This window comes from Chaetodon auriga, chromosome 1, assembly GCF_051107435.1.
Source record: "Chaetodon auriga isolate fChaAug3 chromosome 1, fChaAug3.hap1, whole genome shotgun sequence".
NCBI lineage: Eukaryota > Metazoa > Chordata > Actinopteri > Chaetodontiformes > Chaetodontidae > Chaetodon > Chaetodon auriga.
Window position 1 is genome coordinate 13501899 of NC_135074.1, and position 18102 is coordinate 13520000.

At 41.1% G+C, this 18102-nt stretch overlaps 1 protein-coding gene across 1 annotated transcript; it reads left to right on the plus strand.

The window, feature by feature from the left end:
• Positions 1-379: 379 nt before the first annotated feature.
• On the plus strand, positions 380-6688 carry slc7a9 (solute carrier family 7 member 9). Its single transcript, XM_076738426.1, has 12 exons — positions 380-508; positions 1861-2008; positions 2966-3208; positions 3773-3898; positions 4025-4124; positions 4555-4599; positions 4819-4942; positions 5170-5273; positions 5540-5636; positions 5873-6022; positions 6275-6449; positions 6627-6688. The coding sequence occupies exons 1-12, from the start codon at positions 392-394 to the stop codon at positions 6686-6688; spliced, it is 1491 nt and encodes a 496-aa protein (XP_076594541.1). The 5' UTR covers positions 380-391.
• The last annotated feature ends 11414 nt before the right edge of the window (positions 6689-18102 follow it).

Consider the following 18102-nt stretch of genomic DNA (forward strand, 5'->3'; position numbering starts at 1 on the left):
GTAAATACATTTGGTTTGGGGTGGATTTTCACCAGTTGTTTTGCTTGTGTGAGCCTCATTGTTTAGCTGGATGAGAGGAAATTGCAGCGCAGGCGGCAGCCTCAATATACCCACATTGTACATGTGCACATTGTAAATTTCATTGTATGTATTCTTTATTGCCTCATCATTCTTTGTAAATATTGTTCAGTGTATATGCTTGCACAACTTGTTTTTTTGTTGTCTTTTTTGTCTGTTTTTGTCCTGTTCCTTGGCAAGTATGTTAAGTGCAAAATTCCTTGTATGTGCGTATGGGCAACAAAGCCGATTCTGATTCTCATTATCTTTTGATGAAGTTAATGTAGCTGGTATAACATTTGTGCAAACATTTGTGTTGGTGCAGCAGACCGAAATGAACGAAGGCAGCACTGGGGCGAGGATGGAGTCTCAGAACTGCTCCACCGGCCACAGTGTGGACTATCAGGCTAAAGACAAGCAGCATGTGAAGGCTACTGTGCTTCAAAAGGATGTGAGTCTGTGTGTGTGTGTGTGCGTGTGTGTGTGTGTGTGTGTGTGTTCCTGAGAACAAGTCTCATTCGATGTTCACACTGCAGAATCCCACCATCCGTACCTTTTTAAAGCAATGGGAGCGGGAACTGAGTACCAGGCAGTACCACAACAACCGTCTCTACATATTAACTCCACAGTGATCCAGGCAGTGTTGCTATCCAGGCCCCCTAAGCTCCCTAAGCCCTAAAGTGAATTTAGGGGGACTGAAAGGGTTTCATATTATGACAATTTTTCCAAACAATTAATCATTAGCACTACCTAATTTCCCCTTATGAAGTATATAGAGTGACATAGCATCTGGTTAGTAGAGATGGAATAAAAAGGGTCCATGATGATGAAATCCATGATATGTCTTGTGGGGCCTGAATTTGGTTCCATTCCACTTAAAACTCACATGCTGGTGGTCATTTAGTTTTGTGTGAGAAAAGAAGATTATGAGTCTAGAGTCATGCATGTTTAACCTGCTGGATGTCCTACATAAAAAGCCATTGGGTCACTAGAGCAATTAGGATACATCCTAAGAGCACAATCAATATGTGTGTCAGATGTCATGGGAATCCTCTCTGTAGTTCTTGAGACTTTTTACTAAAAACCAAAAAGTGTCTTCTTAGTCACACACCGGGGGGGCAGCACTATGCCAGGATTGTTTGGTTCAGTGTAAAAAAAGCAAAGCTGGATTAATGACAGGGCTTCTTTATGGCAGTACTATGAGATCTCTGTTTAAAGTCATGAATATCCGTTAAAATATCATCTCAATCTATCTGATACTTGTTGAAATATTTCAATCTGGACCAAAGATGTGGACCAACCAAATGATTGCCATTAGCATCCATCCACCCACTCTGCTAGTGTGGCTATAATTGTAATTATGAAATTAAATAGAAAAAAGTTGAGGATATTTTCTACAAAAATGTAGAAATTGAGAGTAATAAGAAACAAACCTAGGATATTAATGCATATATTGTTCATTTAAAGTTGCACTGAGAGATCTTTTTTGACACATTGTCAGATCCAGTAGGCAGACAGCAACATGAGAAACATGTCTGAGTTGTGCTTCTGGCCACCTGACTCATGCAAATTTGATAAACTGGTGAGAAAAAGTCACTGGCCTTTGGTTTGCCTCCACCTAATTAACTTTTAACTTAAATCCCAGAATGGCTTAAACACTGCAGACATAGCAGCGCAGAACATTCAGAGAAAGTTTCTTTCACCCACAACTGGCTGATTTTCACTGAAGATAGAATTCATGAGGGTTCAAATGTGAGCTCTGGGGTAACATCTCTGCCACTGTTTCGTCATGTGTGTGCTCAGGTTGGTCTGTTCAGTGGCATCTGTCTGATTGTGGGGACAATGATTGGCTCGGGCATCTTCATTTCTCCCAAGGCTGTTCTGCTGTACTCTGGAGCTGTGGGACCCTGCCTCCTCATCTGGGCTGCCTGTGGCGTGTTAGCCACGCTGGGTGAGAACAGCATCCAAACCAACAGATGACTTCACTCAGCATCAGAGATGTCTGTCTCTCTATTCTCATTTCTGTCTCTGCATAGAAACTGTGATTTAAAGGCACTTTACAATACACAGAGAACAAGGACACAAAAATCCGCTTTCATTTTAGTAGTCCTTGAGCTCAGCGCACACTAAAACACACTGGGTTAAAGTTTGACCTAGTTTGTTGAATATGGGTAACCTGATGCACCAGATAGTTTATTACACAGAAATATTTTGGAAGTTGTCCATGGGAACTGTTTGGAAAAGGGTGGGCACCTTAAAAAAAGAATACTTGTAAGGTGATTAGAGGAACCACTTGTCAATCACCGTCTGCCACAGGCTAACGTCAAGCAATCAGATCAATGAACGATCTGATATAGTAGAACTCTTGATGAAGCTTACTAAATTTAATCAGAGTAGGGTCTATACAACACTGACGCAGTTAAAACTTCATGAGCTTTAATTGTTTTAAAAGCTAATCCAGTATGGTGTCAATGCTTTGATGACCCTACACTGAGTGAATTTTTAACTCAGTGTTTTTAGTGTGTGGTGTTGTTGTATTAAGGGTAAAATGTAGATAGAATATATACAGAATATTTTATTCTGTCATGTATTTAAATGATGCTGGGCAGAACATAAGAAACACCTATCCTGAAGGAACCCCCGCAGGTCTTTGAGTGCTCGATGTCATCAAGTAGCATGGAGCAGCAAGAATATGAGACAGTAAAAGACAGCTATCCTGCCTGGTCTTCTGCAGGCCCAGTTAGCTATTAAAGACAATTCAGCAAGATCTTCCCAATGTACTGAGAGCCGGGAACATGATCTTCCAACATGGTTGGTTAGTTAGTTGACGCAGTTATAAAATGAGTTTGCTTACACCTCTCCCTGTGTGTGTGTGTGTGTGTGTGTGTGTTCTTGTGTGGCTACACAGGAGCACTGTGCTATGCCGAGCTTGGCACCATGATCACCAAATCAGGGGGAGAGTATTCGTACCTCATGGAGGCTTTTGGCTCCATTGCAGCATACCTTTACTCCTGGACCACCGTCATGGTACTGAAGCCCTCCTCCTTCGCCATCATCACACTGAGCTTTGCAGAATATGCCTCCACTCCTTTCTACCCCGGCTGTACACCTCCTCTTGTTGTTACCAAGTGTCTGTCAGCAGCAGCTATATGTAAGTTTTCGTTTAATCCCTGTGAGTTACTGGTTAAGAGCTGTAAATTACACACCGGGCCTATAATATTAACCAAAGTTACTGATCACATCTCCCACATTAAAAGTGGACTGACCACTGAATTGATTCCTTTCCATGTGTGTGTGTGTGTGTGAACCGTAGCTCAATGAGCTTTGGCTAATCATCAGAAACTGTGCTTCTGGATTATACAGCTAAAGTAAATAGGATGCCACTTAAGCCAGTGAATCATTGAAAGCTGGAATGATGAAGTGGATCAAATTATGACATGCAAAATGAAAGAAGTTGCATGTAGTGATAAACATGGAGGACTATCAACTGCCTCTGCAGTGCATTTCAGCTCATTGTTTCTTTCTTCTTTTTTTTTTTTTTGCTCCAAATAAATGCTAATTCTGCCCCATATCTGCTGGATATGTAACTAAGCACTGTTTTGCTAACAGGTTAATGTGATAGTATGTCAGGGTGTCTACAGCTTGCTTCCACTACTTCAGATGTCTAAGTATGAATGACGTACTGTGTATTGGTAAACTTCTTCTGTCTTCTCAGTTGTGATTGTCATCGTCAACTGTTTGAGTGTCAAGCTGGCAAGCTACGTGCAGAACATCTTCACCGCAGCCAAACTTTTCATCATTGTTGTTATAGTGGGAGCTGGCATCGTTATGCTGGCACAAGGTGGGCCTGCTGGCACAATCATGGACTTTAATTAAATTTCCACATTGGCATTTTTTTGTCCTTTAATGAGACATTTAATAATAACCATTAATACTGATGAATGTATTGTTGTGTGTTTGTGTCCAGGAAGAACGGAGACTTTCTCAAATGCATTTGAAGGCTCATCATCATCTGTTGGAACAATCGGACTTGCATTTTATAACGGGCTTTGGGCTTATGATGGATGGTAACAGTTGTGCTTCACTTCACTCTGTCCTTTAACAGGCTGTCTAGGATTGACCACGCTCCTTTGTTAAGTAACACATTGACTTTGTCGACTGATACGATGAGCCCTTTCCCACTGTACTGATACCATATTGTTTGAGTCACGCAGTGTGACCCAGTGTCGTTGTCTCACTTCTCATTTTATGTTTTCTGTTTAATTCTTTCATCTGAATAGTAACTAGACACTACAGCTGTCAGATAAATCCTGGGTCGTCTGTCTGGGTGACCTAGGAAGTCCATGCAGATTTCAGTGTGGCACTCTGCAGAGGAGAGTGATCAAGCTTTAAGATTATTTACAGGACAAATGCCTGTGATGAAGAATTGTTTGTACTACTTATTTTAAGGCAGAGAGGACAAACATTTCTTCTTTTCTCATTGCTTTGTTTTCTTAGGAATCAACTGAATTTCATCACAGAAGAGCTGAAAGACCCGTACAGGTAAGACAAACGAGAAGTAGAACCTGTCAGAACTGCGTAGTCTGACGAGGCTGCACACCCTTCAGTGTGCTCACGCTCATAGAGGTGCAGTGAACACACAAGAGGGCAATGCTTTTGAAATCTTCACACTCATGAGCTTTATCGGATATATGAAACAGAGCATATATTCTGTTAGAAAGTCAACAATACACACTGTGTTTTCCTGTCAATCAATCTCAGGAACTTGCCCCTGGCCATCCTCATTGGGATCCCCTTGGTGTCTGTGTGCTACGTGATGGTCAATGTTGCTTACTTCACTGTTATGTCCAGCACTGAGGTGCTGCTGTCTCCAGCTGTTGCAGTGGTAAGAGCATTGAAAGTAGTTGGTAATAACTTGACACTGTGGCGTTAAATTAAAGATTCATATGCAATCATGAAATGTGCCAGGGGTGATAATTTTTTCCACGTGTTTACAGTATGTGCACTTTTTTTTGCTTATTCTAGAGAATTTCAGATGAAATGTTGGTAACAGCTCAGCATTCATACTTTGCTCCCTCGTCTTTTCTGAAGGATTTGTTTGTGCCTCCTTAGACTTTTGGAGACAGAGTCCTTCACCCTCTGTCGTGGATTGTTCCCCTCTTTGTTGTCTTCTCCACATTCGGCTCTGCCAATGGCAGCTGCTTCACCGCTGGCAGGTAAAAGAAACAGCTGTCACATTATATATGAAACACAGAAGCTAAAGAACACCTTTTTCTGTCTGTTCTTGTAAAACTGTGTGGTGTGCATGTTTGTGTGTTTGAGAAAGAAGGCCCGAAGTTTGAAAGTGAAAGTGAGAATAGTGAGGTGCAAAGCCTGTGACAGACAAGTGGAAGGAGATAGAAATAGAAATAGAAAGAACCCAAAGTACAGTAGAAGAACGCTCAACAGCACAAAATATATTTCTGTCTTTCTCTACTCACAGACTGGCCTACGTGTCCGGCAGAGGGGGTCACATGGTGAAAATCTTATCCTATATTAGTCTGAAGCGCTACACTCCATCTCCTGCTCTCATATTCAATGTGAGTCTGACATATTTAATGAGTCTCCGTACAGATTTGGACTTTTTTTTCCCATGTTTTTTAAGGTGGTAAAAAATCTTTGTGTAATTTCAACAGTACATGAACCTAAAATCTATATACAAAAGTCTTACCAATATCACAGTATCACACGCAGGTTCAGATGAATAATCTGTGCACTGTGTTGGTTCCTTTCAAACAAACAAAATATTTCACTGTTTGCTTTCTGTCCGTTTTAGGGTATGTTGACGATCTGCTACATTATCCCAGCAGACATCAACACCCTCATTAACTACTTCAGCTTTGCTCAGTGGGTGTTTTATGGTCTGACAGCGCTGGCTCTCATTGTCATGCGCTTCACCAGGAAGGAGCTGCACAGACCAGTAAAGGTGAGGCTTGCTGTTCGAGGGCTTTTCAGTTGTCTCTTTGGAGGCAGCCTCCTCCTCTCTTTTTTGTCTCACTCCTTTGCAGCAGATCAGATTTTGTTTTGAGGAAAATATACCCACATATAAAACGAACTATCTGACAATAGCATTACATACTTTTTGATGGAATGCAGTTAGGGTCGTGGTAACAGGGCAGAGGGACAAGTAAATAATAAACAATGTACCTTGTGTAATTGTGTGATTTGGTACTCGAAGGTACCGATTGTCATACCAGGCTTCATAGTCCTGGTGTCCTGCTACCTAGTCCTGGCTCCCATTATTGATAAGCCAGACCTGGAGTACCTCTACTGTGCTATGTTCATCTTCAGTGGACTTCTCCTCTATTACCCTTTCATCTACCGGAGGGTCAACTGGGCACGCAAACTCATGAGTAAGTTTAATCTCTATTTTTACTGCAATTCAGGAGCTCAGTCGAAATTATTGAAATATTGGTTCTTGTGGGAAATTATGTAGTCAAAAGGTAGAATACAAATACAGTGCCATGTGGTGCTGAGCTCACGGTGAACTGACTGAAATACTGTTGATACAACCTTTGATCTCCATGTAGGACCCATCACCATGCATCTCCAGCTGCTGATGGAAGTAGTTCCTCCTGAAAAAACCGAATGAGAGAGTACAGGACTGACAACCAGGTTAACTTCTGCTGCTTGCTGTGAAACACATGGAGGCTGGTTTTGGAAACAGTGGGTTAGAAATTTGGTGCTCAGAGTGGGTCAGAGCTCACCTCTGGTGAAGAGCTGCATGAGAAAAATAAGAGGGATGCACTGTGTTCATGAACACGTATGCAAGGGTAAGATGAAACCGTCTGAAATCATTTTTTGTTTTTGTTTGTATTAGTGCTAGTTTCTATTAGCGCTATTAGTGTGATAGTAATGTACATACTGCATATTAAGAAACTGTGCCTTAAAACAACCCGCCAGGACTTCTGTAAGGCTGCGATGTCACAACTATACAGTCACCGCCCTCAGCTATGCCCTCAGCAGGCTTGTGGGTGGTTGCGAGGTCCAAATGCAGGTGATGCCAGCTCAGGCCTGTGAGAGTTGACCAATCAGAGCAGACTGGGGTTTTTGGAGATGGGCCTTAAAGAGACAGGCACTAAAACAGAGCGTATCAGACAGAGGGTGGATAGAGGTGCTGCAGCAATAGACAGTATGACAAAAATAATGTGCTACTAAAAATTTTCTAATAGACAACCAAAATAAAAGTGACAACCTAAAAATGAGCAAAATATGGGACCTTTAAGATACACAGCTTTTTAAAAAATCAATAGAACCAGCACTTAGAGGAAGCATTAAGCAATCAAATTAAAACATATCTTCACATAGTTTATGTGCAATAATGTTTTTACTGGGCCAAAGATCACATGATGCAGAGCTGCTGGAGGATTTAGATTTGCATGAATCTGCACTTGAGCAAAGGGAAATGGATTGTGGAAACAACATGAAGGCACAGCAGATCATGCAATGAGATGTGGAAACATGTTTATTTATGTTGCTTCTGAGGTTGTAAACTGAAACATCAGTGTTTTGTTAATGGTGTTTGCACAATGTCCTGTCTTTGACGCTGGCATATACTGGAACAGTGCTGCATTGTGTTCACTGGTGTGTATTAAATGTGCAGTCTTGTTGAGAATGAAGTGGACGTGAAAAATAAAAAAATTCTGATTCCAAAAAGTAGCACTATTGTGTCTGATCAAACGGCTGCTTTAGTTCAGCATCTTTTGTGAAATTGTCTGCATTTTGTCCATCAGAGGGTTTAAAATGAGAAACAATACAATCACGTCTGGCCGGTGGTGTGCGATCATAAATTATTATGAGACAGGTTGACTTTTGACTGGAGCGGTACATGTGTTCTGTGTAACTTAGCAGAAAATAAGAGGGACATGTCAAAAAACTGACTACATTTCACATCATGCACTTGCATCTGATGACACCACCAATTCAGGCAACTGTAAATCACAAGCTGGCATACACTGAATGTCAGCTTTAGTAGAGGTCTGACAATCAGTGAGTTTTCAGGTCAACATAAGGGGACTTGACAGGTACAATGAGGTCACAGAGGCTTTGCCTCCATCACTGGTTCATCAGTCAGAAATGCAGCAAAGTTATATAATGCAGCAAGCTGAGGAGACTTGAAAGACAAATATCTTTGGCATATGTCAAAGACTGGAAAAAAATTTAATCTCTAGTTTCTGACCATATAAAAATGAATTGACTTTTTTCTGCAAAAACACAGAAGGGTTTTATTCCACTGCTGATGTAAAAAGAGGTTTTACAGCATCAAAAATACTGCAGGCATAGACTTGGCTGTTAATGTCAGAATAATACCAGGCTGCATTTTTTTGTTTATGTGGGGCCAGCAGTTTGTTTGTTTTTGAAGAGGCCGTGCCTTTAACGACACCGTAAACTGTCACCTTAAAAAAAGAGTTGATTAAAATTCATATCTACCACAACAGTAGTATGAGATATTTGCATTTCTTGTGAACGTGCTGGTCTGTTCGTGTAAATTCATGGATTTGCGGGCGGGTGAACATGTTTGTACCCACAGTTATTTGTGAGAGCAATAAAATGAGAGATTTGACTGTCTCAAAGTCTCAATTGTCCACCAGATGTCAGTACAGCCCCATTAACTGGAACTGCAAAGGCACACGGAGAGTCTGTTCTGCTGTAATCACATGTTTATATTAGCAGTACTACTATACGATACATGTATGTATCATTGATATCTTCAATAGTATCTCATATTTTAATGATATTGTGAGTAATGGCAGTAGAGGTTGCTGTAATCACAGTGAAGGGGTGCATATGGTGAGCAGTAGTCTTTATTGATGTTGTTATTTATGTAATAGCTGTACTTGTATGGTGTGAACACCTCACTTTGGATGGTAGGTTGAGGAAATCTATGTAGAGGGAATGTGTCTCAGGCCAAGAAGGTGCCATAGTTCAACCCTGTGTTTAAGGAACATATGCTGATGCAGAAACTTGGTTTTTGTTGCCCTCTACAGGCACACAGAGTCAAACATCTCCCATGCGATCCCCTGGTGATAAAGTGAAGGTTTCCTCCAGGAGGTGCCAGTAAGTCTGCACTGGCTGTGCTGAATGAGCGGACGTTTGCAGAGAAGCTGCTTAGTAACTTATGCCAAATTAGGTTGGATCTGTCTCGAGACGCAGCATGTTGGCCGTGTAGCCTGTTGCATTTGGCTCCATGGAAATGAGCATGGTACTTTTGTCAAAGGATCCTGCTGTCCTGTAGAATCAACTCAGCAGGTCCCACATGAAGGCTGAAGACATGTTGACACAACGCAAGACTCTCCAAGCAAAGGCCAACCCAAAGGTAGAGTTGTGATTCATAACACACAGCTGTAAAATAACATAAAAGCCCGGGCTTACATCATATCTCCTCCTCCTATATTTTTTTGGGCTTTTTGAAATGTAGAATAAAAACGAGCAGTTACATTCTGTTTCATCACTCTTTAATGGGCATTGGGTCCCAGGATGAAAGAACAACATTTTTCATTTGGGTCCCGAGAAGAAAAAGTAAAACCATTCTGAAAAAAATAGAAGAAGAAAAAAAAAGTTTTGTCTTCATGTGGTGTTGGTGCTTTTGAGGTGATGCAAGCCAACTCTCCATTCAGTATCAGTGGAGTTCAGGGATTCGATGGCATTGCAGAATGAGACCAGTCACTTATTTGTTTTTGCAGTTGTAAAGCTACTCCCTCGGATCACATGGAAATGTGAATTGTAATTCAGTTGTATACGTGTGTGTGTGTTTTCATGAATGACTAAGTGCGCTTGACAAAATGAGGCATCATTTATCCTGCTGCTGATAGTGTGGGAGGGGCAGATGAAGCAGTTTACTTCTCAGTTCCATGTCATGAATACAAGCCTGCGACACTGATCAGCTGCATACAAATAGTGTCCTACTGCTTTGACTTTGTCACCTGTCCAAAGCTCTCCAATCTTTACTGACATTTTGTTACTTTGCATCAGTAGAAATACCAGTACAACAATGTAAAAACACCACTCCATCACTAGTCATGCATTCTGCTCTCTTATCAGAGTACTTAAAGTACACATTCTGCAGTAAAACGTCTCCTGTGACTGACCTATACAACACTATTAGATTTTTCTACTGATGCATCGATGTGCAAGCAGCATTTTAATGTTATAGCTGGTTGAGGTGGAGGCAGTTCTATACACTTTAGATACAGCATCATCCAGTGGTTTTCAACCAAGGGCAGGGGCGGGAAACGTTTCTTGTGTCAAGGGCCATTTCAATTTTTTTGCAAGAATCAGTTTTGAAAAGAGCTGCTCTCAGCAGTAGGTCGTTTCTTTGCAGCTCAGTGTTGTCGGTTGTCAGGCACATTAACTTGTTCCATATTAAACAGCAAATATGATCACTTCCTTTTGTTTACTTTTCATGTCCTGAAAGCTCTCACCAAATGCCTGAAGGAGTTTTCACTCACAGCATATTCAGATGTGACAGCAGGCTTTAGTTCTTGAAGAGTAGGAAAATGCAGTGTTTCCTCTTTCCAGTTGCAGAGACGCTGGCTGGAGCTTGCGGTTCAGGTCTGAGAGGATCTTGGTAAAGTTTCCACATCAGGTTTTCTCTTCATCTCTATCAATTATTCTAAACAGACACTTTGTGCTAGCAGCTCCACAGCAGCAACAAGACACTCCTTCACAAATCCTCCTCCTGAATGAGGTTTCAGCTTCTTAGCTATTAGCTCGTTCACCACAAAACTCACCTGCAAAACACTGTCTCTGTCAGAATGTGGTCTTGTGAAAGCTGCTTGTTGGAAACACAAACTCCATCAAAGAGCTTTATCCAAGTGCATTTGTCCTTACAGCTCATCCAATTGAACATGTTTCAAGCTGTAATAGTTCTTGAGATTGGCCTTTTCATCAGTTCTTGACTCAGTTTACTTACCAAGTCACCTCTCACCACAGTTTTGGATGCACATTCAGAAGTTCAGTTTGATACTTTATATCTTTATAATATTTCTTATTGTAAAAACTACAAAAGGAAAGCATAGGCCTATGATTTAGCAAAGTATGGGTACATGCAGCAACCAAATAAACCAAAACTTGGTGTTGTTGATTTGGATCTTTATTGTCTGACATCCCAATTAATCAGCATTTTTTGAGAGAGTGAATGGACACCTCAGCCCTCATAGAAAGCTTTCAGGCAGGAAAAGGACAAAGAAAAAGCACTATGCAGTGCATACAGTACCTAATGCTGGCCTGCAATCCAATCCTCACATACACATTTCACATGCTTGTATATACACTTTCCAGGCTGTATATATCTTCATTTCAAAGCTTTTCCAAAAGGAGATAAGCTGGTCATGCAAAGTGGCTGCGATATCATCAAGAGCAGTTGCTCCTGTCTGTTTATTACCATCTATGACATGTCTTAATCAAACTTGGACTAGTGCAGTGGTAGATTGATTAAACATTAATATGCTAAATATTCTGATGAAAGTGAATGTGTAACATACACACATGTTCTGCATGCAGCCTTGCCTACATGGACATACACACTGACACACATACACGAACAGTACACTCAAATATTATCTCATTAATGGATAGACGGCTTTGATGAGAACTCATCTGCATATCATTATCATCACATTACTGCACTTTTCCAATCAGTTACTGAATTAGCATTTGGATTAGGACCTCGCAATCATTCAGCGACCTTTCCAAAAAATGTATTATAATGTCACTAATGAACGTATGCTACAAATGATGTCTGTGCTTGTTCTGATTGTTTTTGGATTATCTGATATGATGCTTCAAGACCTCAAAGAAAAGTATTTGTAAAAGTGCTGATTTCAATTTGCAAAAGTTTGGGTTTCTAATTTCCTGGACTAGCTCTGACATCCTGATATTTGACTTTATTTATTCACTGTTTGCTCCCCTGAGTATTTTCTGATATTAAATTAGACTGAATGGCTATAAGTGCCTGTAATTTCAAAATAAATGCTCTCAGCTCTCTGTTTTTGGCACCTGATGGCAGAGAAAATTTAGTGGAAAAATAACATGCTTGAAGAGCCCAAACACAGGTGGGAAAAAGAGCCAACTATCACTTGAACATCCAGCGGAGGAGTCTATTTTGTCAACATGACCTGTTTTCCTCCATTGGAGGGCACACTTGAATAAGCAGTGGCAGTGAAGTGAGCCAGAGCCATTTCATGTACGCTGTGATCCTTTTACAGTCGAGGATCCACATCCATTTTTCCCTGACACGTTCCCCAGATTTGTGGCTCACCCCCACCTGGCACTGCTCCCAGAAATGTCCTGGCATTGCCTTTAGTGTTAAGAACATTATGAAAAGAATGCTCTTAATTTGAATTATTATGTTTCAAATGACTGTTCTCTCACAAATGTCTCATTAATAACTTTGTTTGACAGCTTTTCTCTTGCCATTATGAATGCCTGTTTGTCTTTCTTTTTTCCATCCAGAAGGTCGGCCTATACTACTGATTTACCAAAGGTGACACTATGCACCTCTTACTGAATAATGAGGTATTTATTTGATTTGATTTATTTATTTGATGTATGTATGATAACAGCATAACAAGTAGAAAAGGAGTCTCAAAGCCAGTCAATATCTATCTAAAATTTGCTAATGTTAACTTACATAAGCCACCATAAACTAACAGACCAAATCAGGCTGTAGCAGTGTATTGAACTGAGCGTGTTTTTCGGCTTATGAATTTTGAAGTTTTCATTTTTGGGAAGGTGAATGTGTTCTTTCCTGTTGCAAAACTTACATAGTCTCAAGCATTGTGTGGGACAAGCCTCTTGCACAAAACCATAATTGTGGCAATGATGAACCCTTGATGAGGTTGGTCTACTGGTGTTTTTAATCTGCTTTATGCCTTTTGGAATTTTGATTATGATAATGTCTAACACTCTAAAAGTAAGAAAGTACTCACAAAGTAAAGTAAGCACTAAATTTAATTTAAAATAGCTTTTATGTGATTGTCTAAACTGTCTGGCACTCGAAGAACAGCACTCTTTCATTAATCCAAACCATTTGGCACCTTTACTTGCCTTTTCGCTCCCTGTCACTCTCTCTCTGGGCCATAAACACACACCAACACACACACACGAAACACATTTGCTAACTAATCTTAAAAGTGTGGATTTGTTTGTTTCCTTCAAGTTTCAATCATTCGCAGGTGTGGACGAGCTGAGCCCAGGGCGGCGGATACTGCTGCTGATAAATTGTCCATGACACCAGTCGACCTCTGTTTTCTCACAAAGTGTGCCAGCTTACAGGGGGTTTTACGATAAAAATGGCTTCTGCAGTGGCTCTTACATCACTATGTGGAGAGATTATTAATTACAACAGAAACCTAAATATCAGAGTGACTTTTTGTCTATACTGCCAGCCCTTCTCTTTCTTTTTTAGTGCACATTCTGTTGCTCTTCCATCTCTTTGACTACCTTCCTCTTGTTAACCTCTTCTCTGGCTTTCTCTCACTCACATCCTCTCTCTCTCTCTCTGTGCACTCTCTCGCATGTGCTCTTCCCCCCTCTCTCTCTCTCTCTCTCTCTCTCTCTCCTTCTCCTGCCAGGATTTTCTCTGTATTCCCTTTGATCTTTCTCGTCCTCCTCCCCTCTCCTCGGCCCGTTGAGGCTCCTTACCAACTTTAATTGAGCAACTTAGAGATCAGTGGCTGATGCCATCGTGAGCAGTCACTCACAGGTGAAACCACAGTTCATCTGACTTCACATATATGTGTGTGTGTGTGTGTGTGTGTATAAAAAAACATTTAACACAAGTAGAGGTATTTGTATGTTTGTGTTTATACTTCCCAAATCTGTATGCACATATATGCACGACCGTGTTTGTGTGTGAAAATGTCAGCGAACGGGAGTGGAATTTAAAAAATATTTAAAAAGTGCTGCTTGCTAATTGTGTTGCTGTGCATGCTCCGCTCTTGCACTCGCAGTAGTTTCTGGCTGTTTAGCGGCTCTTTGATCAGCAGATAGGGAGATGGTCGGGAGGCTGGTTAAGCTGGCTTCGCCGCTTGATGCATGGGTGGCTCCACTGCACATTCTGCACACAGTGGGAGGCTGGACTGTTGGTGTGTGTGTGTGCGCCTGTGTGTGTATGTGTTTTAAAAGCAAACAGAAAAATAGAGAGGAAGGGGCACACAGGCAGAGATAGGTAAAGAAAGAAAGTGTGGTGAAAGATAGAAAAGGAGACAGAATGAGAGAGAGAATGGGAGGGAACAGTTAGGCGAGCATGGACATTTTGCCTTGAGCGAAGGAGTGCAAACGGCTTTCACTGGCTGGCTGGCAGGGTCCTCTCTGATGTTTATCCTGACTGTGTGTGCTTCTAAACATTACCACCAACAACTGCTGCTTCACAGTCAAGTTATGATCTCTCAGCCTCCCTGTCATAGACAGTTTTCCTCATCTGTCAATGGGCATTTGTGCAGCAGAAGACATCTTATTGATAAAAAAGCTCTTGCACTTGGAATCATTTCAAGTCATTTACTCAATACAACAGATCACAATTGCTAAATGTTTAGTAAAAATGCAGCGAGAAAAATGACATGAGGGACAGAACAGCTCTCTTCCACTGCACATTTTTTTGTATGTCATTTTGTAAATATAAGTAAATATCCATAAAACCAAAATCCAATGTCCAAATAGCCTGCTTATTCAAATCAAGAGTACTGTTTTCACAGTTATGGGACTAAACTAGGTAGTCCTGTTTTCTGATCTGATCCTCAGAGCAAATCTACAAGCTGTGACACGTTGCCTGTCAACAACAGCGGGCCTGCCTGTCTGTGGATTGTGTTTAAAGATAAGAAAGACTCATTTATGGACAAATGTGTCCATATAGATTTCCCATAAAATCCATCTACAGCATGTTGCAGAGAGCTCACCACTTATATTAGCAGCCACGAATCAACTCTCTTTATCAACACATGAAATAAATCAAGTGCAGCTGGGATATAGGCATGTGCAGTACAGGCTGTCACTTGCTACTGTGCCTATAAATAGGAATATTACATTGGTTCCACAGGGGCAGCGGGAGATCGCAGGATGGTGAAGTAACACCTTGGATATTGATTAGATGATACTGGATTACCCCAAACATAAATAAAACGCACTTCAAAACCACCCCACCTTTTCACCTGGAACATAAACAGGACTATGTGATATTTCACAGATTAACAGAACTTCTGCTTCTTTGATGTGAGCCATGGGAAAATGAAATGGGTAGCTGCCCTTGTGGCAAAAACTCTCTTTAAAGAACAGGCCTTCAAGGAGCAGTCACTGTATCAAGGAAATTTTTCTTTGCATTTTTACAGGGCTGTGGTGGTGTCCCTCAGTGTGAGAAGCAAAGCCTGTAAAATATCCTTAACCATATCCCTCGGTGAATAAGAGAGGGGTCAAGAGACTGCCAATGTAAGCTGTCATGCTGGATCTGAAATAAAATACAGGATTCTACATACATATCAAAGATACCCCACATGACAAGGGATACAAAACTCAACATGTGATTACATTATTCCTGGTATCTTCAGTGAGCTGAATTTACTAACCCGTGTTTGATCCAGTATCTAATTAATTCCTTAAGTTCTTGTGTTTAGAGCAGGGGAGGGAGGGTATACGGTATGTAAGGAGAGGGGATCTGTCTTTGAAGTGGTGTTCTGCAAATCTCTAGAGGACAACCAAGCCTGAGGCTGGACTCAGGCTGTGGGGAGAGGAGCAACAACTACTTTTCCACTGAGGGGGTCAACATTGGGGCTTGCCATGGCCATGTTTGCTACAATGAATTACCATTGTTATCTGTTTATTTTAAACAAAATATCCCGTCAGAACGCCCTCAGGTGGCAAAGGCCAACAATTAAAAGACGAGAAGTTTGCGTTCAATGAGACTGGGAGGCGAATAACAACTGCGCCTTTGGTAGCATCGCTTGGCCCTATACTGGAATATGGGCTCTTGGCAACACTGAAAAATGAGATTCTGCAATCCTCAGCTGTATAGCCCTCCCTGTGCTTAACTAGCTAATGAACTATCAGCTATCTATCTTCATTCCACCCAGGGCCCACTTGTCATTCCCTGCAGACAAAAGTTACTTCTTGGCAGGTCTTGCTGAGGGGAATCCAAACCTCCTGGCTCCAAAGTGTTGCATTCTTCTGAAAGTCATTTTGAGGTGAAAACAGAATTCAGTGATGCTATATCTGTTGTCATAGACAGCACCATCAATATTTGCGAACATAAGACAGCCCCAGTCCCAAGCAAGAGACCAGACAGCTGTAGCAGCTGTCAGCAAAATACTAAATGCTAGGTTTCAGTCACAAAGGTTGCACAGTGGTGTCGTGGAGTAAATGATTGTTTGAGATCAATCTCACAAGTGAACCTTTTGATTTGGCTTGAATTAACTTGAATCAGCAGCACAACCCTGTTAGCTCTATTTGCTTTGTTCATACTTATTCTTTTTATGTCTCAAATAGAAGACCAACACTGGTAAATACACAATAGAAGAAGAAGAAGAAGAATCGGGGGAGACATTCCCCTTTATTATCACACAACATGCACATGCTGGACACTGCACACGAAGGTGAAATTTGTCTTGCGCATTTCTCCCATCCTGGTCGTCCTTCCTCCGTGGCAGACCAGGAGCGGTGGGCTGCCATCCAAGCGGCGCCCGGGGACCCAATTCCGTTGTGTCACCATTGGTCAGGTGGTGATCTTCTTGAATGTTTTTAGTGGGGGTAAGGTTTACGGAGGATACCCCAGGTGAACACGGGGAGAACATGCAAACGCCACACAGAAAGGCCCTTTTTTTTTCCTCGAGCAGCAGGCACCGAAGGCATGGTGGAGGACACATTCCCAATGTATGTTAAGGGAAGTTTAGAAAATAATATTTACATTTGTCAAAGGAAACACATGATGTACTGTGATATTAATTTGGAAGCCATTCATACTGTTGGTATTCATAAGACAAAGGTGTCAAGTGTGTAACTTAGAGATGGGTTAAATGCTTGTGACAATGTTTGGAAAATAAAAGACCATTTCACATTTAGGCGGAGACAATGGGAATAAACAGGTGGGCATTGGGAACTGGAATTCATCCTCCTGGAACCATAACATTGGATGAAAGGATGAATAGCCAGTTTTCAGGGCCATTTATGTAATAGTTGTCAAATTACTTTACTCTGCAGTCTAGTTAAGCATTGAACAAACAGACTGAAGGTCACCCTGAGTGACAAGCTGACATTGCCATCGTAAAGCCCAGGATGAGTCGGTAGATTCAACTAATTTAATGTGAACAAAGCATTCAATTGCAAAAAGTAGTCCTTTTTGAAGGCATGTACTTTTGTATCATTTGGCTCTTTCTCACGGCAGACACATTCACTTATCAGTTACGGGTATGATGCTACATTCCATTTAGATATGCTTTTCTTACAACATAATAAGGCACAATAGGCCATTTTCACAGAGGACATTTTGATTGTCACAGTTGGAAAAAGACAGGCCTTACAAAAAACACTAGCTTTGGCGCTGTTCTGTTCAAGTGTAAGTAAGCCATTATACTGCAACAGAGAGCCAGCATGAACTATACCATGACCCTAAAACTGAAGCAGCCACATGGAATTAAGCCATCATTCATTTTATTATTTACACCTATTAAAAAAGTAAAAGTCTATAACAGTATTGTGAAGTTGTGGATCATTTTCAGCATATTGCACACCTGTTGCTGGGTAAATTCAGCCAACAAAGAAGGAAAGACCATTTTGCAAGTAGGAATGAACCTGAAAAAACATCAACATTTCACCATAATTCTGGATTTTGGAAATAAGAAGATGAAGAAGATTAAAAAAAAGCTTTTCAAAGATTCAGAGATTGTTTCTCAAAGCACCAGACATCCACGATGACAAGCTCACTTTATTTAAGTAAAATGTGGGTCGGGTTCAATAAATGCAGATATCACCATACAAGGTGGAGGAAATGAAGACTAAATTCAACATTTTCCTTCTCAG